Source organism: Bubalus bubalis, chromosome 1 (genome assembly GCF_019923935.1).
Source record: "Bubalus bubalis isolate 160015118507 breed Murrah chromosome 1, NDDB_SH_1, whole genome shotgun sequence".
Lineage (NCBI taxonomy): Eukaryota > Metazoa > Chordata > Mammalia > Artiodactyla > Bovidae > Bubalus > Bubalus bubalis.
This window is the reverse complement of record NC_059157.1, coordinates 117,575,406-117,600,106: the sequence shown is the minus strand read 5'-3', so window position 1 is coordinate 117,600,106 and position 24,701 is coordinate 117,575,406. Positions and strand designations below refer to the sequence as shown.

General features: G+C 39.0%; 1 protein-coding gene across 5 annotated transcripts in view; it reads right to left on the bottom strand.

Annotated features, from left to right (window-relative positions):
- Positions 1-24,701, bottom strand: part of ACAP2 (ArfGAP with coiled-coil, ankyrin repeat and PH domains 2) — a 176,308-nt gene that overhangs the window by 107,202 nt on the left and 44,405 nt on the right. For 4 of the 5 annotated variants that reach the window (XM_044943298.1, XM_044943310.1, XM_025286100.2 and 1 more), the window contains exons 1-2: positions 4,219-4,261; positions 3,482-3,576 (exon numbers count right to left, since the gene is read on the bottom strand). In XM_044943298.1, the coding sequence (XP_044799233.1) occupies positions 3,482-3,576; positions 4,219-4,246 (123 nt within the window). In that variant the 5' untranslated portion in view covers positions 4,247-4,261. Of the gene's footprint in view, positions 1-3,481; positions 3,577-4,218; positions 4,262-4,806; positions 4,865-24,701 lie in introns of those variants that run through there. The other variant, XM_044943303.2, reaches the window with a different exon arrangement.

The window sequence follows — 24,701 nt, the reverse complement described above, 5'->3', positions numbered from 1 at the left end:
AAGAGCTGACTCATTTGAAAAGACCTTGATGCTGGGAAAGATTGAGGGCAAGAGGAGAAGGGGATGACAGAGGATGAGATGGTTGGATGGCATCACCCACTCAATGGACATGAGTTTGGGTAAACTCAGGAAGTTGGTGATGGACAGAGAGGCCTGGCGTGCTGCAGTCCATGGGGTCACAAAGAGTCGGACATGACTGACTGACTGAACTGAACTGAACTGAAAGATAGTAAGATAACCTGACTGAGTCTTGAAAAAACTGCTTTGCATCAAGAATCCCACCAATCCGTTTCACCAAACAAGTGTGTAACTTTTCCTGAAGGGCTCTGTAGCCCAGATATGAGATAGAGAATATAGAAGATTAGACAAATACAGTCAAAATTCTGCAGAATAGGTGCTGTGGAAGGAAAATGAAGGTCTTCAGAAGAGAAATGATGACATAAAATTAAGAGCAGACTAGAAGGGTTCACCAGAGAAGGCAATGGCACCCCCACTCCAGTACTCTTGCCTGGAAAATCCCATGGACAGAGGAGCCTGGTGGGCTGCAGTCCATGGGGTCACTAAGAGTTGGACACGACTGAGAGCCTTCACTTTCACTTTTCACTTTCATGCACTGGAGAAGGAAATGGCAACCCACTCCAGTGTTCTTGCCTGGAGAATCCCAGGGACGGCGGAGCCTGGTGGGTTGCTGTCTATGGGGTCGCACAGAGTCGTACACGACTGAGGCAACTTAGCAGCAGCAGCAGAAGGGTTCACAGATGTATTACACATAATAGCCCAAAAGTGGAAACAACCCAAATGTCAATCAATGGATGAGAAGATAAATATGGTACATCCATACAACAGCATATTATTCAGCCATGAAAAAGGAAATACTAAAGATGTTACAACATAGACAGATGAACTTTTAAAACATTATGTTAAGTGAAAGGAGCCAGCCACAAAAGGTCAAATATTGCATGATTCCATTTATATGAAATGTATAAGAATAGGCAAATCCATAGAGACAGAATGTTAATTAGTGGTTGCCAGAGTATACAGGGAGAGGGAAATTGGAAGTGACTGCTAATGTGTATAGAGTTTATTAGGGTAAGAGAAATGTTCTGAAATTAAGTAGTGGCAATAGTTGTACACACTGTGAATATACTAAAAAACACTGAGTTGCAAACTTTAAAATGGTAGATTTTATATTAGGTGAATTTAATCTTAATTAAAAAATTATTTTTAAAAAAGTACCCTGAATAAAAAAGAGCTCTGTAAGTAGACAGGCTTAAAAGACTAGAGATCTAGATAAACCTGAAAAACAGAAGCAGGAGGAGTCCAAGATGAGAACTGAAAAGACCAGAGACGCCCATCAGAAAGTAAGGTATCAAAGATTATTCCAGTTTCAGAGATTACAACTTTGAGCAACAAGGCATAGCATCTGGCCGGTGAAACAGGTACCAAAATTAAAATAAGGTCACTATCACAGGAGCTGGAGAGAAAATGAATGTGTCATATAGCTGAATTAAATATATACTGCAGTTATTTGGAAGAAGGACTGACTTGGAGATAGATAAATACTTTGCCAGCTGTCAAAAGTCCTTATTAGATGCCAGTGAAGATAGCTGTAACTAAATCACATAATACAATCTACAAAGAGAGAAGATTTTTACCTAACACTAAAATGAGGGGATTTTTCCCATTAAAGACACTCTGTCTTCAAGACAGACCTAAGTCTGTTGAAGAGACATCACCAACATTAACATTCATTTAGAATTTACCATGTACCAAAGCACTTAACATGTATTAACACATCTTATTCACATAATAACCCTATGAGATAGATATTCTTATTTTCCCCATTTTGGAGATGAAGAAACTCAGACATAGGAAGGTTTAGGAACTTGCTCGAGGCCCATATGGCTTAGTGAGTGGTACAGCCTGACTCATATATGGGCAGTGTTGCTCCAAGCTTTGTGCTCTTTCCTTCTAGACTATGTTATAAACCAAATATTACCATAATATTATAATAATTTAAATGGAAGTATAATTTTAAAATGTAAGAAATGTAAAAATGCAAGAAATAATGTAATATCTGGGGAAAAAAAAAAAACCTAAGTTTGATAGTACTTGAGCTGTAATTTAAAGGGTATCTACTTAAAAAGGAGCAAGCCATTTCAATGAGAAGATTAAACAGATATGGAAATTATACGTAGATGGCAACTTTGATGCTCTGTGATGTTGCCAATGCCAGAATACCAGGCAGAATGGATAAACAATTGGACCTAGTCAAATAATGCCATTCATTCATGGAGCATTACTCATTAGAAAGAGTATAACTACCAATGGCATATATTTACAAGCAAAACAAATATAAGCTAAGTCAGCAAACTAGTTAAACCTGTTGGTGCCATGATTTGCAATGATATTACAGGTACAACTTGCCCTGCACAAAGTTATGAAATCACTAAACTAGCCTTAGATAATCCTTCCCCTCAACTAATGCCACCACCTTCAATAACAACCAGTTCTTGCTCCTCACAGGCCTCTTCTCTAATTGTACCTCCTCATAATTCTAGAGTAAAAATGATCAATGAGAGCTTAAGAATTTGGGTAAGGGACATTATATAAGGGATCAAGATCTTAAAGTAGAGAAATATATTTTAAAAAGTGTCAAAGTTTCCATGATGTCCTTACTGGCCCAACTCTGTTGATGTTGTTTAGTTGCTCAGTTGTGTCTGATTCTTTTGCAACTCCATGAACTATAACCCACCAGTTTTCTCTGTTCATGGGATTTCCCAGGCAAGAATACTGGAGTAGGTTGCCATTTCTTTCTCCAGGGGATCTTCCCAACCCAGGGGTTGAACCGGCATCTCCTGCTTGGCAGGAAGATTCTTTACCACTGAGCCACCTGGAAAGCCCTAATACAGACTCTAGAAAGGGTTTAGAGTTCTTAGTACTGAATAGCAATACTTTGACAACTTGCTTTAGATTTGGGTTTTTTCGTTTAAGATTCTACCAGTCTCTCAACCCCAACCAAATGATATAAAGGGGTGAAACCAAAAAATAGCTGCTCATAAAAGCAAAATCATTAACAAAAATACTGTAGGAGGAGTCTGTTTAGATATTTTAAATTCTGAGGTCTCCCCTGACACACAGTGTTTTGTTTGATTTAGATGCAAATCTACCCAGAGAAAATGGATACCCTTATTGCACTACTCTGTGATTCTTTTTAAAAGAAAGAAAGAAACTTTATCCTTCTACATATTCTCTCATACATCTACCAGAAAATCAAAGCTACATCTTCTGCTATCTACCTTAAGAGTTTAAAAACTTTGTTTCATAAAGTCCTCAAAAATAAATGTAATACATCAGGGTAAAATAATAAAGATGACAACAGTAACAATGATCTCATACACATAATTTTAAATAGAAAATAACGTTTCCGAAAATAATATCTTTACCAAAAATTCTAACATTTGTTTTTAAAAACACTTGCCTGAAGTTTGCTAGGGTTCCTCAGCAAACTTTCAGGGAGCATATGCCCCTCAACACAGACCCAGGAGTACAGTGGTGCCCAAGAAGAACGCTGAACTAAAAATAAAACAGATGGGATTCTAGCCCTGGCTCTGCCTTTTCTAGCTCAGTGATTTGAACTACCTCCTCTTTACTTTTGGGGCTTGGCTACTGTCATCTAGAAAATGGAAATAATCCACTTGCCCCACCTACCTCACAGGACCATTGTAAAAATCCGAAACACACTATGTATCAAAGTGCTTTGAAAATTACAGAGTACTGCACAAAAATAACTTGTTACTAAACATTTTCTGAAATTATTGTCTTATATATATAACTAATAGCTACTGCTTTATGTATTTCCTATACTATTTACATTATATATACATATTGCATAATTTGAAAACATTTGAAAATCTTCAGTCTAATGAATGTACCTTACCTCACTGCTATTCAGAGTGCAGTCTATTCAACAGCACTGGTGTCACCTAAAGTCTGGCTACACAAACAGAATCTCAGATACCAAGACTTACTGGATCTGGATCTGTATTCTCACAAGAACCCCACATCTTCCTATGCACAGTAACATTTGATAAGCACTGCTTTCCAAAACAATTCTATTTACAGTAATAAGTAAATAAACAGAAAATTATCTTCAGAAAAAGTATTTCAAATAAACACATTTAGTCTCCAGAAATTTTAACAATCAACAACAGTTACTTAAAATCAGAAGCCACGTCTTATTCATTCTTACATGTCTGTTATACAACAGGTAACATTTCTGAGATAGAGACAAAAAAAGAGATTATCAATAATTAACACAGAAGATAGCAATCAATGTACATTTACCCTTGCATAGAATATGAAAATTTAATATCAATTATTAAATAAATACATATTCAGTATTTCTGGCATTAAGCTTTAAAAAATGGAATGAGTATTAAAATTTTTATATTTGAACACGGCCAAACCCAAATATAAAACCAAGAATGGTTCGGTTACATATGCTATCCATTAAGCAACAAAAAGTTATACTGCAATCTATTTGATGGAGAAGGAAACAAACTTCCAACATTATAAAACATGTCTAGTCAGACAGGGTTCAAATTCTTGCTCTGGCATTTAGATTAAATTTTCAACCAACTACTTAACATCTCTAGCCTCAACTTCTGTATGTGTAAAATCGGGATAATATTAGCATTTACCTTCATGGATATAAAAGAAATCACGTGGCCCATCTGGCACTGTAGGCACAAATCAGTATGCAAAACAGGAACTACTGTTTTAAAAAGTTAAAGTAAAATTTACCTTATCAAGTTTCAGTTCCAATTCTGCCACATCTCCTTCCACTTCTTCCAAAGCAGCCCTAAAAAATTAAACAAAAATAAGTTATTTTGTGTTTAAATGTACACTTTACTCTTGAAAAGTAACTCCAAGTGAAAAAATAGGTATGAATGCTTAAAAACTACACTTCATGTAAAGTATTAATTCCCTTAGAACAAAGTATGAATATTTCATAATCATGGGTTATAACAGATGAAAGATTATTGTTTAAGGTAATGAGAGAACACAAGCTAAGTTACTCAAAGTATTCATACTCTTCAAATTAATAACACTAGTTAGAACTATTTAGCATTAGGTTTTTTAAAACAAGCAAGAACTTTTAAAAGTTGAGCCTTACAAAACTCGTATTTCTATTCAACAAATCACATGTAATCAAACAGCAAAGCATCATTGGCAACCAAAAATAAAGGCTTTTACTTTTAGAAATAGTCAGAAAGATATATATTACCCTTATTTAATACACCATTTTGTTTCCAATGTATTTTTAAAGAAATCAGCAGATTCTTTTCCCCTAGGAATGACAAAACTCTAACACTAACATAGTACTTGGTATGCGCTGTAGGGCAACATTTCCAAAATTGGAAATTAAGGGGTGAAGAAAAGCAGCAACTAAAACTTTTTAAGGATAGCAAGATTTTATACTTAAGATTTTGTATACTTAAAAAAGTGACAGAGGATGAGAGGTTGGATGGCATCATCACCTCAACTGGACATGAGTCTGAGCAACCTCTAAGAGATGGGGAAGGACGGGGAAGCCTGGCATGCTGCAGTCCATGAGGTCACAAAGAGTCAGACACAAATGAGTGACTGAACAACAACAACAATACTGAAGAGTAAAAAAACATTATTCAAATTAAAAAATGTTATTCATCTACTTAAAGCTATCAGTTTAATTTTCAGACAACTACTCGATTAACTAGCAACTTCAAAATATCTGTTTTTTCATTTACCAAAATTTGTTTCAAATGGATAACAGTGGAGGAGTAGCCACCCAAAACCCTTTTGAACTCTGGGCAAGAATTCTCAGTTAGTGTTAAGAAGAGAAAAATAGCTAAGATATAAGCTCTACTCCCAAAAGTACCCACTTAACCTCTGTGTGGCCTCTTGAATGACCATTATTATCAGCTTGTGGTTCTACTTTTCTGCATACATGCTCAGTTGCTAGTCATGTCTGACTCTTTGCAATCGCATGGACTGTAGCCCACCAGGCTCTTCTGTCCATAGGATTCCCCCAGCAAGAATACTGGAGTGAGTTGCCATTCCCTTCTCCAGGGACTCTTCCTGACCCAGGGATGGAACCCATGTCTCTTAACGTCTCCTGCACTAGTAGGCGAATTCTTCACTGCTGCGCCACCTGGGAAGTCCTTCTAATTCTCTATCTGGCAACATTTATTGAAAAAGTTTTTAACTGCCAAGATAAGAAAATTACATAACTATAAATTACTCAGAAAAGAAATGCCAATTCTATAAAATGAAATACCTTAGCATATAGTTCAAGAAAACAAAAGGCGCTATACTTCCACAGCACAGAAAGAGAAATGCTTCTCTCAAACTAAAAAGTTCGTCATCTTCTGCAGCAGTTTTTCAAATGACACATTGTTCCCTTAGCCTAGATAACATTTCCCCTTCACATTAACCCTCATCTCTTCATTTCAGTTCAGTTTAGTCGCTCAGTCGTGTCCAACTCTTTGCGACCCCATGAATCGCAGCACGCCAGGCCTCCCTGTCCATCACCAACTCCCGGAGTTCACTCAGATTCATGTCCATCGAGTTGGAGATGCCATCCAGCCATCTCATCCTCTGTCATCCCCTTCTCCTCCTGCCCCCAATCCCTCCCAGCATCAGAGTCTTTTCCAATGAGTCTACTCTTCGCATGAGGTGGCCAAAGTATTGGGAGTTTCAGCTTTAGCATCAGTCCTTCCAAAGAACACCCAGGACTGATCTCCTTTAGAATGGACTGGTTGGATCTCCCTGCAGTCCAAGGGACTCTCAAGAGTCTTCTCCAACACCACAGTTCAAAAGCATCAATTCTTCAGCGCTCAGCTTTCTTCACAGTTCAACTCTCACATCCACACATGACTACTGGAAAAACCATAGCCTTGACTAGACAGACCTTTGTTGGCAAAGTGATGTCTCTGCTTTTGAATATTCTGTCTAGGTTGGTCATAATTTTCCTTCCAAGGAGTAAGCGTCTTTCAATTTCATGGCTGCAATCACCATCTGCAGTGATTCTGGAGCCCAAAAAAATAAAGTCTGACACTGTTTCCCCATCTAATTCCTATGAAGTGATGGGACCAGATGCCATGATCTTCGTTTTCTGAATGTTGAGCTTTAAGCCAACTTTTTCACTCTCCACTTTCACTTTCATCAAGAGGCTTTTTAGTTCCTCTTCACTTTCTGCCATAAGGGTGGTGTCATCTGCATATCTGAGGTTATTGATATTTCTCCCGGCAATCTTGATTCCAGCCTGTGCTTCCTCCAGCCCAGCGTTTCTCATGATGTACTCTGCATATAAATTAAATAAGCAGGTAACAATATACAACCTTGACATACTCCTTTCCCAATTTGGAACCAGTCTTTTTTTCCATGTCCATTTCTAACTGTTGCTTCCTGACCTGCATATAGGTATCTCAAGAGGCAGCTCAGGTGGTCTGGTATTCCCCTCTTGAAGAATTTTCCACAGTTCTTTGGGATTCACATTCAAAGGCTTTGGCATAGTCAATAAAGCAGAAATAGATGTTTTTCTGGAAATCTCTTCCTTTTTCCATGATCCAGCGGATGTTGACAATTTGATCTCTGGTTCCTCTGCCTTTTCTAAAACCAGCTTGAACATCAGGAAGTTCATGGTTCACGTATTGCTGAAGCCTGGACTGGAGAATTTTGAGCATTACTTTACGAGCATGTGAGATGAGTGCAATTGTGCGGTAGTCTGAGCATTCTTTGGCATTGCCTTTCTTTGGGATTGGAATGAAAACTGACCTTTTCCAGTCCTGTGGCCACTGCTGAGTTTTCCACATTTGCTGGCATATTGAGTGCAGCACTTTCACAGCATCATCTTTCAGGATTTGGAATAGCTCAACTGGAATTCCATCACCTCCACTAGCTTTGTTCGTAGTGATGCTTTCTAAGGCCCACTTGACTTCACATTCCAGATGTCTGGCTCTAGGTCAGTGATCACACCATCGTGATTATCTGGGTCGTGAAGATCTTTTTTGTACAGTTCTTCTGTGTATTCTTGCCACCTCTTCTTAATATCTTCTGCTTCTGTTAGGTCCATACCATTTCTGTCCTTTATCGAGCCCATCATTGCATGAAATGTTCCCTTGGTATCTCTAATTTTCTTGAAGAGATCTCTAGTCTTTCCCATTCTGTTGTTTTCCCCTATTTCTTTGCACTGATTGCTGAGGAAGGCTTTCTTATCTCTCCTTGCTATTCTTTGGAACTCTGCATTCAGATGCTTATATCTTTCCTTCTCTCCTTTGCTTTTCGCTTCTCTTCTTTTCACAGCTATTTGTAAGGCCTCCCCAGACAGCCATTTTGCCTTTTTGCATTTCTTTTTCTTGGGGATGGTCTTGATTCCTGTCTCCTGTACAATGTCAGGAACCTCCATCCATAGTTCATCAGGCACTCTGTCTATCAGATGTAGTCCCTTAAATCTATTTCTCACTTCCACTGTATAATCATATGGAATTTGATTTAGGTAATACCTGAATGGTCTAGTGGTTCTCCCTACTTTCTTCAATTTCAGTCTTAATTTGGCAATATGGAGTTCATGATCTGAGCCACAGTCAGCTCCCGGTCTTGTTTTTGCTGACTGTATAGAGCTTCTCCATCTTTGGCTGCAAAGAATATAATCAATCTGATTTCGGTGCTGACCATCTGGTGATGTCCTTGTGTAGAGTCTTCTCTTGTGTTGTTGGAAGAGGGTGTTTGCTATGACCAGTGCGATCTCTTGGCAAAACTCTATTAGCCTTTGCCCTGCTTCATCTCTTCACCTGCCTCTATGTTACTCATCATTTAAACAATTCAGAAAATAAAGCGTATTAGTTCAAGGATATCTATTTTTTGTAAACAGGTTGAAAACCTACATGCCCAGCAATAAGAAATAATGTAAATAAATGATGGGATCCTATCCCATCACCAAGGTAGAAGGTTTTTAAATGAGATTGATCTGTATCTACTGACATGGAAACATGTACATTACAGAGTATCACAAGGGAGGAAAAGCAATTTACAAAATTATATATAGCGTGAGTCCAATTTCTTTGGGGGGAGACCTACTGGTATATGCATATGAAAAAAATCTGGAAGCATATTTACCAGTCTGTTAACTATAATCTGAAGAATGGGCATCAGAGAGCAGAAAGTAAAAAAAGGGATTTACACTTTTTATGCTTACACTTCAAGACTGTTTTAGTATTTTCAATGATTTTAAATAGCATTTTAAAGTTAATAAAGGGGGTAAGTTCCAACATCCCCTTCCCAGGAGGTATGTCCTCTTGGTATCTCTATCTCTGTCTACTTCTCTCACTAGTCTGAGCTCCAGGTAGTGGTATAGACATTCGAAATGTCTGCTGAGCCAAAAAAGAAACTCCACAATTACTGTCAGAAACTTTCTTCATTTACACTGTTTTTTGGCCTCACCATATGGCTTGCAAGATCTTTAGTTCCCTAACCAAGGTATGAACCCAGACCCCCAGCAGTGGAAGCATGAGGGCCTAACCACTGGACCACCAGGGCATTCTCTCTCCATTTATACTTTTAACCTTCATTTATTTTAGCTTGATTCAATCTTCAACTTTAAGAAAATTACCTAAAATAATCAGCTTTTTTTTTTTTTTTTTTTTTTTGTTGTATTCTTTTTTTTTTTTTTTAATTTTATTTTATTTTTAAACTTAACATAACTGTATTAGATTTGCCAAATATCAAAATGAATCCGCCACAGGTATACATGTGTTCCCCATCCTGAACCCTCCTCCCTCCTCCCTCCCCATTCCATCCCTCTGGGTCGGATCTGATTTTATTAGTGGTTTCTACTAAACATACAGTTTGATAGAAACTTCATGTACATTCCTCAATTTTATTTCATTGTAGCATTCTATGAATTTATTTGTGAAACACTTTTAAACACCCTTCTTTAAAGAGGTAAAAGTTATGTAAAGTAAGAGAGAAAATGTGTTTTGCCTATCATTTCAGAATAAAGCCCTTTGTAATCACATATTCAAAGAATAAAAGGTTATCATGAAGGTTTCTTCAACATTTCACCTTCTCTAAGGAAAAAAATCTCTGTCCTTGGTTATTTAAGATGTGTTTGAGAAAACTTGTAGCAATAAGTAAATAGTCAGTGTCTAAGGCAGCCTGATAAGTTGCTGTATATCCTTACTATAAAAAAGTAAAATATATGGAAAGAACATGATCTGGGTTCAAATTCTGTCCTACCACTCATATTTAAGGCTAAGGTATTTTATCTGGTTTTTTCACTGTAAACTGAGTAAAGAAATACCTATTTAAAATAAAGGTTAAGTAAAGGTTAAAGGAGGGACTGTCCATATCACGGGCCACAGTACATATGTCATCACAAAAAAACTCAATCCATAAGAACTTCCTTCTCTGCTTTCCCTTCCCTGAATTCTGAGGTAAATTTTACCTTCTTATTACTTCTACTCATAATGCAAGAGAATCATTCTGGAGCACATCTTTACTATACAAATGAATAGGTAAAACAATCTACACAACAATCCTTCAAATAGTGAAAGACAGATATTATTCCTTTCCAACTCTCTCAAATACTTATTGAGCATATGAAAGTGAAAGTGAAAGCCGCTCAGTCATGTCCAACTCTTTGGGACCCCATGGACTATACAGTCCATGGAATTCTCCAGGCCAGAATACTGGAGGAAGTAGCCTTTCCCTTCTCCAGGAGATCTTCCCAACCCAGGAGTTGAACCCAGGTCTTCCACACTGGAGGCAGATTCTTTACCAGCTGAGCCACAAGGGAAGCTCAAGATACTGGAGTGGGAAGCATATCCCTTCTCCAGCGGATCTTCCCTACCTAGGAATCGAACCGGGGTCTCCTGCATTGCAGGTAGATGGATTCCTTACCAACTAAGCTATCAGGGAAGCCCTTATTGAGCATATAATTTTTGTAAAATGTGTAAGGCATTAAAGGGAACACATTACTGAACCTATCCTCCATAGCTTAAATGTAATAAAATTTATTAAATTTTAAAAGTTACATATACATTAACAATGAAAGAAAACACATGATTAAGTAGCAAAACAAGAAACATGTAAAATAATGTTAAAAGATGGTAAAAATAAAGGGCAAAAAAACAGAAGGCAGTCAGTAGAGTCTGACTGGATTATAATCACAGGATTATTACGAGAAAGTGAAGTCCCTCAGTCATGTCTGACTCTTTGTGACCCCATGGACTGTAGCCCACCAGGCTCCTCCGTCCACGGGATTCTCCAGGCAAGAATACTGGAGTGGGTTGCCATTTCCTTCTCCAGGGGATCTTCCCAAGCCAGGGATCGAACCCAGGTCTCCCGTATTGCAGGCAGACGCTTTAACCTCTGAGCCACCAGGGAAGCCCAAAAGAAAGTGAAAGTGAAGTCGCTCAGTCGTGTCCAACTCTTTGTGACCCCGTGGATTGCAGCCCACCAGGCTCCTCTGTCCATGGGATTCTCCATGCAAGAATACTGGAGTGGGTTGCCATTTCCTTCTCCAGGGGATCTTCCCGACCCAGGAATCAAACCCAGGTCTCGCGCACTGCAGCCAGACGCAGGCAGTCAGCAAATGACAGCCTATCAGACAATGTGGCCCTTAACCTACCGTCACACAAACAGTAAGCTAAAAATTTTTGCATTTTTAAGTGGTTGAAAAAAACAAAAGAAAAATATTTAATGACTTATGAAAATCATATTTCAGTGTTCATAAATAAAGTTTTATGGAAACACAGTCAAGCTCATCCACTGACACATTGCCTATGTAAGCTCTCACATCCTACTGGCAGAGTTGAACAGTAGGAGAGAGAACATATGGTCTAAAAAGCTTAAAATATTTACTACTACCTGACCCTTTATAGGAAGTTGACTGACTCCTCACTATAAATATCAAATGCAAGAACATGGATAAAAATGCTTTTTAATATATGAATGACATCAGTTCAGTTCAGTCGCTCAGTTGTGTCCCACTCTTTGTAACTCCATGGACTACAGCACACCAGGCTTCCCTATCACCAACTCCCGGAGCTTGCTCAAACTCACATCCATCATGTCAGTGATGCCATCCAACCATCTCTTCCTGTCGTCCCCTTCTCCTCCTGCCTTCAACCTTTCCCAGCAAGGGACTTTTCCAATGTTCGCATCAGATGACTAAAATACTGGAGCTTCAGCTTCAGCTCTTTCAACAATTATTCAGCATTGATATCTCTTAAGATTGACTTTGATCTCCTTGTCAATCTTATCAAGCAAGGTTTGATCTTTGATCTCCTTATCAATCTTATCAACCTTGTCAAGCAAGGTTTGATCTCCTTGCTGTCTAAGGGACTTTCAGGAGTCTTCTCCAGAACCAGAGTTCAAAGGCATCAATTATTTGACACTTAGCCTTTTTTATAGTCCAGCTCTCACAACCATACATGAGCACTGGGAAGACGATATCCTAACTATACAGACCTTCGTTGGCAGAGTAATGTCTGCTTTTCAACATACTGTTTAGGTTTGTCATAGCCTTCCTGACAAGAAGCAATCGTCTTCTGATTTCATGGCTGCAGTCACTATCCACAGTTATTTTAGAGCTCAAGAAGAGGAAATCTGTCACTGCTTCCACCTTTTCCCCTTCTATTTGCCATGCAGTAATGGGGCTGGGTGCCATGATCTTAGTTTTTTTTAATATTTAGTTTTAAGCTGGCTCTTTCACTCTCCTCCTTTACCTTCATCAAGAGGCTCTTTAGTTCCTCTTTGCTTTCTGCCATTGGAGTGGTGCCATCCACATATCTGTGGTTATTGATGTTTCTTCCACCTATCTTGATTTCAGCTTGTAACTCATCCAGCCCAGCATTTCTCATTATGTGCTCAGTGTATAGGTTAAACAAACAGGGTGACAGCAGACGGCCCTGTCGTACTCCTTTCTTGCTTCTTGACCCACATACAGGTTTCTCAGGAGACAGGTAAGATGATATGGTATTTCCATCTCTTGAGAGCTTTCCACAGTTTAATAATGATCCACACAGTCAAAGGCTTTAGCATAGTCGATGAAACAGAGGTAGATGTTTTTCTGGACTTCCCTTGCCTTCTCTATGATCCAGTGAACGTTAGCAATTTATCTCTGGTTCCTCTGCCTTTCTAAACCCAACATGGACATCTGGAAGTTCTCAGTTCACATAATGCTGAAGCTCAGCATGCAAGATTTTAAACATGGCCTTACTAGCTTGGGAGATGAGTGCAATTATCTGATGGCTAGAACATTCTTTAGTACTACCCTTCTTGGGAACTGGAATGAGGATTGACCTTTTCCAGTCCTGTGGCCACTGCTGGGTCTTCCAGATTTGCTGACATACTGAATGCAACACTTTGATGTCATCATCCTTTAGGGTTTTGAATAGCTCTGTACAGCAAAGTAATTCAGTTATATATATTCTGTTCTTTTTCCATTATGGTTTGTAACAGGTTATACGCTTCCCTGGTGGCTCAGACAGTAAAGAATCTGCCTGCAATGAAGGAGACGGGGTACAATAACTGGGTTGGGAAGATTCCCTGGAGAAAGAAATGGCAACCCCCTCCAGTATTCTTGCCCAAGAAATCCCACGGACAGAGGAGCCTGGCGGGCTACAGTCGATGGGGGTCAGAAAGAGTCAGATACAATTGAGTGACTAACACTTTGAATTTATAACAGGATATTGAATATAGTTTCTATGCTCTACAGTGGGCTTCCCTGGTGGCTCAGATGGCAAAGAATCTGCCTGCAATGCAGGAGACCCAAGGTCAGTCCCTGCTCGGGAAGACCCCTTGGAAAATGGAATGGCTACCCACTCCAGTATTCCAGCCTAAAGAATTACATGGAGAAAAGGAGGCTGGCAGGCTACAGTCCATAGGGTTGCAAAGAGTCAAGCACGATTGAGCAATTATCATACATACATATGCTATACAGTGGGATATTGCTCTTTGAATCACTTTATTTTTAATAATAACATCATTCTTTTATCTATTCATGTGTCACAGTTTTTTTGATCAACTCACAAAAGAGTTAACTAAAAATAAAAACATAAAACTAGAATGGGAAAAAATACAGCAGCAAGTATTAACACTGCAACATTTCTAGTCACATGATGATCACTTTGGGCTGTGAATTAAATAAAGCTCTATGAAAAGCACAAAAATAGAACTCTCCCACCCAGATAATTGCACATCTCTGATGTAGAAATAACCTTTTTTTGTTTTTGTTTGTTTTTTATTGAAGTACAGTGATTTACAATAAACTTTATAAATCACCATTTTTACGAGTTTATCCATAAAAATAACTAAATAGTATGTGTGACATGAGTATTGCACAGAAAATTATTTGAAATAAACAGGAAGAGTAATAAAAAAAATTACCCATCCATTTGAGATCCTTTAAAAAAAAAAAAACAAAACACTTCCACTTCAGCTTTTCAATATGCTTAATAGGGAATTTATAATCTAAGATTAGGTCACATGATGATGCAACCTAAAATGCAACTATGGCGTGTTCAACATCACTTGTTAAGCACATAAATATCCTCAAAGCATTAAACATGGATTTGAGGCTCTGTCATAACTACCTCCTAAAGAATTATGAAAGAGATCAAATAAAAAACTATAATGTATAGAATTTGAAACATCTATGTTCCTTGTTTTATAAAATATATATATGCCTAAAAAGCTGCATATAAACTGAATAACCATTTACTCAGAGGAGCTGCCTATATGCCTAGCATGACCTACCATTCCCAATCAATTCTTCTCAGCTCAAGAGCTTTACTCACCGTGGGCAGTACTGGCTATTCTTTGCAAAGACAGGACAATGTCAGGATGAGGGGATAGCTCACTGGCCCTAGGATAGCACGATAGCTCAACAGAGTGAAACTGGATTACCAAACCGTCCATATAATGAGATGGCTCCCCCTGGGTTTTTGACCAGAGAACACTTTTTAAAAGAAATCCTTCATTAGATTCTTTTGTACTGTGAATTGTTTTGTTCAATAAGTTGAGTCCTTTATAATTGGATCTCTGTAATATCTTTTTTTAAGAGGCACTGGAATGGAGTTTTAAAAACTGTTTGGGTTTGAATCCATATTTTACTTCTTACTACCTACATGACACTGAGTAAGATCTTTGTGTACAAATTTCATCTATAAAACACTGATAATAACAGTTATATTCCATAGAGATGTAGGAGAATAAATTTTAAAATACATATAAAAACCTTAGCACAAATGTTAGCTATAATTATCTATTCTATTAAAGAAAATACACAGTCTCTTTTCATTTTCATTTTATGGGGCCAAAAGGGAAGAAAGTAGTAATAAGATTAAGCTATTACATATACCCAACAAGAATTTGAAGTGGTTTAAAAATGAGTAAAAGTATTTCCCTGGTGGTATAGTGGGTAAGAATCTGCCTGCCAAGTAGGGGACATGAGTTCAGTTCCTGGTCTAGGAAGATTCCACATGCCTCAGAGCAACTAAAGCCCATGGGCCACAAAGACTGACATGTGCAAGCCCCTGAACCCGCACACTGTAACTACTGAGCCTGCGCGCCTCTAGCCTGTGCTCTGCAACAAGGGAAATCACTGCGATGAGAAGTCCGCACATCACAGCAAAGATCAGCCCCACCTCCACCACAAGAGAAAGCCTACACGCAGCAACGAAGAGCCAACGAAACCAAAACCTTAAAAAAAATAATAATTTAAAAAATGAAAAGGAGCAAAAAAAAAAGTTACAACAGACCTATGATTAGCAGATAAAACAGTAAGTTCAAACTGCTTTAAGAGAAGACACTTCAATACTTTTTACCTCTTACAAAAATTATATATCAAATAAACACTGGAGTCTTCTCCTAACTTCTTCATAACTTCAATCTAGGCCGCATGACTATGTAATAAAATTTACTTGAAAATCCACTAGGTTTTCCAAGGTTATTAAGGTCAGTTCAATCTAACTCTTTTTGTTTTTGTTGTTCAGTTGCTAAGTTTTGTCCGACTCTCTGAGACCCCATGTTCTGAAGCACACCAGGCTTCTCTGTCCTTCACTATCTACCAGAGTTTGCTGAAATTCATGTCCATTGAGTTGATGACACCATCCAATCATCTCATCCTCTATCACCCCCTTCTCCTCCTGCTCAATCTTTCCCAGCATCACGGTCCTTCCCAATGAGTCAGCTTTTCACATTAGGTGGCCAAAGTATTTGAGCTTCACCTTCAGCATCAGTCCTCCCAATGAATATCCACGGTTGATTTCCTTTAGGATTGATTCATTTGATCTCCTTGCTGTCCAAGGGACTCTCAAGAGTTTTCTCCAGCACCACAATTTGAAAGCATCAGTTCTTCAGCTCTCTTCTTCTTTATGGTCCAACTATCACATCCATACATGATCACTGGAAAAAATCATAGCTTTGACTATATGGATTTTGTTGGTGAAGTGATGTCTCCACCTTTTAATACACTGTCTGAGCTTGTCATACTTTCAACCCAAGGAACAAGCATCTTCTAAGTTCATGGCTGCAGTCACTGTTCACAGTGATTTTAGAGCCCAAGAAAATAGAATCTGTCACTGTTTCCATTGTTTCCCCATCTAACTGCCATCAAGTGATGGGACCAGATGCCATGATCTTAGCTTTATGAATGCTAACTTTTAAGCCAGCATTTTCACTCTCCTCTTTCACTTCCATCAAGAAGCTCCCTAATTGTTCTTCATTTTCTGCCATAAGGGTGGTGTCATCTGCATATCTGAGGTTATTAATATTTCTCCTGGCAATCCTGATTTCAGCTTGTGCTTCATCCAGCCCGGCACTTCACATGATGTACTCTGCGTACCTTTCCCAATTTTGAACCAGTCCATTGTTCCATATCCAGTTCTAACTGTTGCTTCTTGACTTGCATACAGGATTCTCAGGAGACAGGTAAGGTGGTGTGGTAGTTCAGTTTCTTGAAGGATTTTCCACAGTTTGCTATGATCCACACAGTCAAAGGCTTCAGCATCGTCAATGAAGCAGAAGTAGATATTTTTCTGAAATTCTCTTGTTTTTTCTATGATTCAACGGATGTTGGTAATTTGATCTCTGGCTCCTCTGCCTTTTTTAAATTCAGATTGTACATCTGGAAGTTCTCAGTTCACATCCTGTTGAAACCTAGCTCAAAGGACTTTGAGCATTACCTTGCTAGCATGTGAAATGAGCACAACTGTACAGTAGTTTGAACCATTCCTTGGCATTGCCTTTCTTCGGGACTGGAATGAAAACTGACCTTTTCTAGTCCTGTGGCCACTGCTGAGTTTTCCAAATTTGCTGGCATGTTGAGTGCAGCACTTTAACAGCATCATCTTTTAGGATCTGGAGTAGTTCAGCTGGAATTCCATCACCTCCACTAGCTGTGTTCATAGTAATGCTTCCTAAGGCCCACTTGACTTCATACTCCAAAATGCCTGTCTTCACACTTCTAGGTGAGTGACTGACTACTCCATTCTGGTTATCCAAGTCATTAAGATCTTTTTTGTACGGTTCTGTGCATTCTTGACACGTCTTCTTAATCTCTTTTAATACACATGTCTTCTTAATCTCTTTTAATACACACGTCTTCTTAATCTCTTAAGCATAGGTCATTGCCAGTTCTGTCCCTGTTACTGTTTTCACCTTTGCGTAAAATGTTCCCTTGGTATTTTTTCTTGAAGAGATCTATAGTCTTTCTCATTCTATTATTTTCCTCTATTTCTTTGTACTGTTCACTTAAGAAGACTTTCTTATCTCTCCTTGCTATTCTTTGGAACACTGCATGCAGTTGGGCATGTAATGCCCTTTCCCCTTTACCTTTCGCATCTCTTATTTTCTCAGCTATTTCTAAGGCCTCCTCAGACAACCATTTTGCCTTCTTGCATTTCTTTTTCTTTGGGATGGTTTTGATCCCTGCTTCCTGTACAATGTTATGAACTTCCATCCACAGTTCTTCAGGCACTCTATCAAATATAATCCCTTGAATCTATTTGTCACTTCCACTGTATAATCATAAGAGATTTGATTTAGGTCATACCTGAATGGCCTTGTGGTTTTCCCTGCTAACCTACAATGAGAGGAGAACCAACAACTGCAATCAGTATCAGGGGGATTGAATATATATTACACAATATATATATATTACATAATAATAATAAGGCCCTGAATATATATTTATTACACAGTAATTGTAAGCCACTATCACATAATAGTATGTGATAAACCATAAAGGAAAAGAATAGGAAAAAGAACAAACATAACTGAGTCATTTTGTTGAACAGTAGAAATTAAACACAACATTTTAAATTAACTATGCCTCAATAAAATTAAATAATAAGCCACCTTTTAAAGAAAAGTCTTTGTCTGTATTTTTACAAAGTCTTAATGAAATTAAAAGGACATTCTCCAAATTCTGTTATACCAGAAATGTTAACTGCTCCTATCCACTCAGAGCGGTCAACTAAGCAAACCTGGCAAGATTCCCGAGAAAGCCAGTCCTGTGATGGAAAAAAGAATAATTGAGAAACAAACTAGAAATGGAAACCAAAATTTTAGTCTTTCCACCAACTAACATGAGTCTCTGGAAAGATCACTGATTCTCTCCAGACCTCAACTCTCTCATCCACTAAAAGTGAAGAAAAGACTGAATCATCTTTAATAACACGTCTACATTTTAACATTTTTTTATTCTGGAATAAGCTTTCAAAAGAAAGCCAGAACCTGGATTTGATTATCTTCTTCTCCCAAGCAGGATTTCCTCCAGACCCTCACTAGCACTTTCAATAGAGTTACACAATAAAAAGAAAAAACATACAAGCCATGAAAATCCTTGCCAAAATGCACTCATTCCTTTCAAACACCTCCTCTATATACTACTTAAAAACACAATGAATACAGATGAAAACAATGTTTGTTTGTTTTTTTTAAGGGTTTTATTCAGCTCCACATCTCAGGGGAAAAAATTGTATCTTCTGTTCACACATGTATCTTTCTGAGTGAGCTCCATTATATTTCATTTTTAAAGACTGAGACACTATTCTGCCATTTCTTAGAGGAAAAAAAAAAAAGAACATTTTTTTAAAAGATAGTTAAAAGAACATATCCCTCCTCTCCTCTCAGGTTCTCCTTAGTTAATGCACAGTATCCAAAGTAAAATCATTGAGCCCAGAGAAGAATGTAATTGAAAAGGTTACAGCCAAGATCCAGATCCAGATGTAAGCACTAGGTCCAAGTGAACGAACACCACAGTCTCAAATCACTACTCAGGTTTCAGTAACCCTATCAGTCAAAGCTCATTATTAAAAAAACAGAGCGGGGGGGGGGGGGGGGGGGTGGCGTGGTGGATAACACTCTTAAAATATTATCCAGATCAGCCTATACAAAGAATAAGAAGTACAGGATCTTCTGTCCCAAGGATTCCAGATTCTCTCCTTAACAGGGGTACGACTTCAATAATCACTTCCAGAATTTGCTCTGCATAGCAGATAGGAACCATACACAAAGTTATATTTTTATCATGCAGTGGCAAATATTCACTATTACAGGAAACTTGTCAAAGGAAATACTAATAATGTTTTATCTGGAAATTATTTTTTCCTCACACACATTAAAAAAAAAAAAAAATCAATAGACAGCCCTATTTCCATTTCACCCCCAACAATTTCTTGTCCACGGAGTTAGCAATATCCAAGCAGATGCACATCCTACTCCTAACTGCTGCTGCTGCTGCTAAGTCGCTTCAGTCGTGTCCAACTCTGTGCAACCCCATAGACGGCAGCCCATCAGGCTACCCCGTCCCTGGGATTCTCCAGGCAAGAACACTGGAGTGGGTTGCCATTTCCTTCTCCAATGCATGAAAGTGGAAAGTGAAAGCGAAGTCGCTCAGTCATGTCTGACTGTTCGCGACCCCATGGATTGCAGCCCACCAGGCTCCTCCACCCATGGGATTTGCCAGGCAAGAGTACTGGAGTGGGTGCCATCACCTTCTCCGACTCCTAACTATAGTAAGAGTTAACTTCCTTCTTCCGTGTCATAAAAGAAGGCAGTGTGGAAAAAGGGATGGCCCATCTATTATGCAGGGATCAATAATAAGAGGCACAGGACTAGGTAACAGTCGCTTCCAGTTTTCACAGAAGATGTAAAGCTGGAGTGAAAGCACTAGGCATCTAAAGAAAGGGAAGGTCACTTTCATGAGGGGAAAAAAAGATGATTAACGAAAAAACTACAGACCTACAGGCTATATGATACTGCCCTCAGGTGGGCCCCAAAAAATAAAAGATAAAGAAAAAAGTATTTCTGTCTTGATTTCACAACAAACTCAGGCAGGTCTGAGGTCAACAAGAAAAAAGTTTTTTTAAGTTGACTCTCTACAAAAGCAGTCCAGTACCAAGAATTCTTATCACTGTAGCAGGCCTTGTCATAACAGGACAATAAAGTAGCTACTTTCACTGTTTACAGGATTAAAATCAAATGTTCAACCAAAGCAGTGAAACCGCAAAGCCTATTATATTAGTAGAGTGTCAAAGGCAATTCTTTAGGGAGAAGCAGCTCTGTAAACTTCATGGTTCACAGTAGAGAGGGAGGAGCTTCCTATGAGCAAAGAACACTGAGACCATTATTACTGTCAGCATGACCAAGGAGTTCAAGTAAGATGGGACTATTAGCGAACTCCGGAGAAGGCAATGGCAAGCCACTCAAGTACTCTTGCCTAGAAAATCCCATGGATGGAGCAGCCGGGTAGGCTGCAATTTCATTTTCACTTTTCACTTTCATGCATTGGAGAAGGAAATGGCAACCCACTCCAGTGTTCTTACCTGGAGAATCCCAGGGACGGGGGAGCCTGGTGGGCTGCCGTCTATAGGGCTGCACAGAGTCGGGCATGACTGAAGCAACTTAGCATTAGCGAACTCACAATGAGAAAAAGAAGCAAGATGGTAGGGACATACAGAGCCAATCCAGATAAGACTATCAAAAATATTAATCAGAGACCTGTCATATTCCCCCTTTCATGGCTGTTCCCGATTACCCTTTCCAGGAACTAAAAGGCACAAGATATCCTGCGAACAGAGAAGGTAGGTAAGGTAACTACAATACATACTGAGCCTTTCAGAGCTCTTACATCATAGGTTAACAGACAAATCACACCTACAATATAACTTTCCGGACTATTCCATTACCCCCCAAAAAAATTACTTTAATACATAATTAGAATAACTTTGTATGACATTTTCTCTGTGTTGTACAATTTGCATGGCACCTTTATGCATGATATGGAATACATTATATTATGTTCAGTTCAGTTCAAACAGTCATGTCAGACTCTTTGTGACCCCATGGACTGCAACATGCCAGGCCTCCCTGTCCATCACCAATTCCCACAGTTTACTCAAACTCATGTCCCGTGAGTCAGTAATGCCATCCAATCATCTCATCCTCTGTCATCCCCTTCTCCTCCCGCCTTCAATCCTTCCCAGCATCGGGGTCTTTTCAAATGAGTCAGTCCTTCGAATCAAGTGACCAAAGTATTGGAGTTTCAGCTTCAGCATCAGTCCTTCCAATGAATATTCAGGACTGATTTCCTTTAGGATGGACTGGTGGAATCTCCTTGCTGTCCAAGGGACTCTCAAGAGTCTTCTCCAACACCACAGTTCAAAGGCATCAATTCTTCAGCACTAAGCTTTCTTTAGAGTCCAACTCTCACATCCATACATGACTACTGGAAAAACCACAGCCTTGACTAGTCGGACCTTTGTTGGCAAAGCAATGTCTCTGCTTTTTTTTAATATGCTATCTCAGTTCAGTTTAGCTCATTTCAGTCGCTCAGTCGTGTCTGACTCTTTGCAACCCCATGAATCGCAGCACACCAGGCCTCCCTGTCCATCACCAACTCCCGGAGTTCACTCAAACTCATGTCCATCGAGTTGGTGATGCCATCCAGCCATCTCATCCTCTGTTGTCCCCTTCTCCTCCTGCCTCCAATCCCTCCCAGCATCAGGGTCTTTTCCAATGAGTCTACTCTTCGCATGAGGTGGCCAAAGTATTGGAGTTTCAGCTTCAACATCAGTCCTTCCAATGAACACCCAGGACTGATCTCCTTTAGAATGGACTGGATGGATCTCCTTGCAGTCCAAGGGACTCTCAAGAGTCTTCTCCAACACCACACTTCAAAAGCATCAATTCTTCCATGCTCAGTTTTCTTTTTAGTCCAACTCTCACATCCATACATGACCACTGGAAAAACCATAGCCTTGACTAGATGGACCTTTGTTGGCGAAGTGATGTCTCTGCTTTTTAATATGTTGTCTAGGTTGGTCATAACTTGCCTTCCAAGGAGTAAGCGTCTTTTAATTTCATGGCTGCAGGCACCACCTGCAGTGATTTTGGAGCCCAGAAAAATAAAGTCTGTCACTGTTTCCACTGTTTCCCCATCTATTTGCCATGAAGTGATGGGACCAGATGCCATGATCTTAGTTTTCTGAATGTTGAGCTTTAAGCCAACTTTTTCACTCTCCTCTTTTACTTTCATCAAGAGGCTCTTTAGTTCCTCTTCACTTTCTGCCATAAGGGTGGTGTCATCTGCATATCTGAGGTTATTGATATTTCTTCTGGCAATCTTGATTCCAGCTTGTGCTTCCTCCAGCCCAGCGTTTCTCATGATGTACTCTGCATATAAGTTAAAGAAGCAGGGTGACAATATACAGCCTTGACGTACTCCTTTTCCTATTTGGAACCAGTCTGTTGTTCCATGTCCAGTTCTAACTGTTGCTTCTTGACCTGCATACAGATTTCTCAGGAGGCAGGTCAGGTGGTCTGATATTCCCATCTCTTGAAGAATTTTCCACAGTTTGTGGTAATCCAACCAGTCTAAGGCTTTGGCATAGTCAATAAAGCAGAAATAGATGTTTTTCTGGAACTCGCTTGCTTTTCTGATGATTGAACGGATGTTGGCAATTTGATCTCTACCTTTTCTAAAACCAGCTTGAACATCTGGAAGTTCATGGTTCACATGTTGTTGAAGCCTGGCTTTGAAAATTTTGAGCATTACTTTGCTTGCATGTGCTGCTGCTGCTGCTAAGTCACTTCAGTTGCATCTGACTCTGTGCGACCCCATAGACGGCAGCCCACCAGGCTTCCCCGTCCCTGGGATTCTCCAGGCAAGAACACTGGAGTGGGTTGCCATTTCCTTCTCCAATGCATGAAAGTGAGAAGTGAAAGTGAAGTCGCTCAGTTTTGTCCGACTCTTTGCGACCCCATGGACTGCAGCCTACCAGGCTCCTCCATCCATGGGATTTTCCAGGCAAGAGTACTGGAGTGGGGTGCCATTGCCTTCTCTGAATAAAGCTGTTACCTTTTTTTAAATTGCAAACCTGACTCAGTAGAAAATAGGCCAATACCTACTCAGCCAAAAAAAGGATGTAATAATGCCATTGCAGCAACATGGATGGACCTAAAGATTATCATATAAAGAGAAGTAAGTCAGACAAAGACAAATACCATATGATATTACTTATATGTGGAATCTAAAAATTTGAAACAAATGGACTGACTTACAAAACAGATACAGACATAGAGATACAGAAAACAGACTTATGGTTACCCAAGGGGATAGTAGTGGGAGAGGGAGTTAAATTAGGAGTTTGGGATTAACATATATACACTACTATGTATAAAACAGATAAACAACAAGGTCCTGCTGTATAGCACAGGGAACTATATTCAATATCTTGTAATGAAAGAATCTGAAAAAGAATACATATATATGTATGCATGTATAATGGAATCATTTTACTGTACATCTGAAACTAATACAACATTGTAAATTAACTATACTTCAATTAAAAAGGATTAAAAAGGGAAAACAGGCTAATATAAATAAGTAATTAAAAAAAGACAATGCAGATGGCTAGTGAATGGGAATAAATCCACATTAAGATGCTATTATTTAAGATATTTATTTCAATTGACAAAGATTTCGGTATATTCATACACATTTAGGGCTTCCCTGGTGGAGCAGAGGTTTAAGCGTCTGCCTGCAATGTGGGAGACCTGAGTTCGATCCCTGGGTCGGGAAGATCCCCTGGAGAAGGAAATGGGAACCGACTCCAGTACTCTTGCCTGGAGAACCCCATGGACGGAGGAGCTTGGTGGGCTACGGTCCACGGGTCGCAAAGAGTTGGCCCCGACTGAGCAACTTCACTTTCACTTTCATACACAGTTGGTGGAAGTGTAAATTCATCAGGCTTTGTAGGAGGCTGTGTATCACTGTGTAAGAAAAAAAGCATTTAGAAATTAACTTCGCTTTTTTCACTTAATAGCCTATTCAAAGTATCTCCATGTTATATAACTTCTCAATATTTTGAATAGCCATGTGTATTTGTTTATTTCGTTATTTATTTGGGAATATTCCCTGCAAAACACTTTTATAGAATGAATGTTCTTATCTGGACATCTTATTTGTTTCTTTGATTGTTGAGAAGTTATTAAAAACAATAATCTTCAAGGTGGGTTTCAGGATCACTGAGCAACCACTCAAGAGTAAGTTAATTGCAAATGGCAAGAATTTGCAGTTTCTTGCTTTTTAAATAAAGTTCAAACTGTTAGTCCTTTAAACCAGGCTTTGGAGCTTTGGTGGTGAA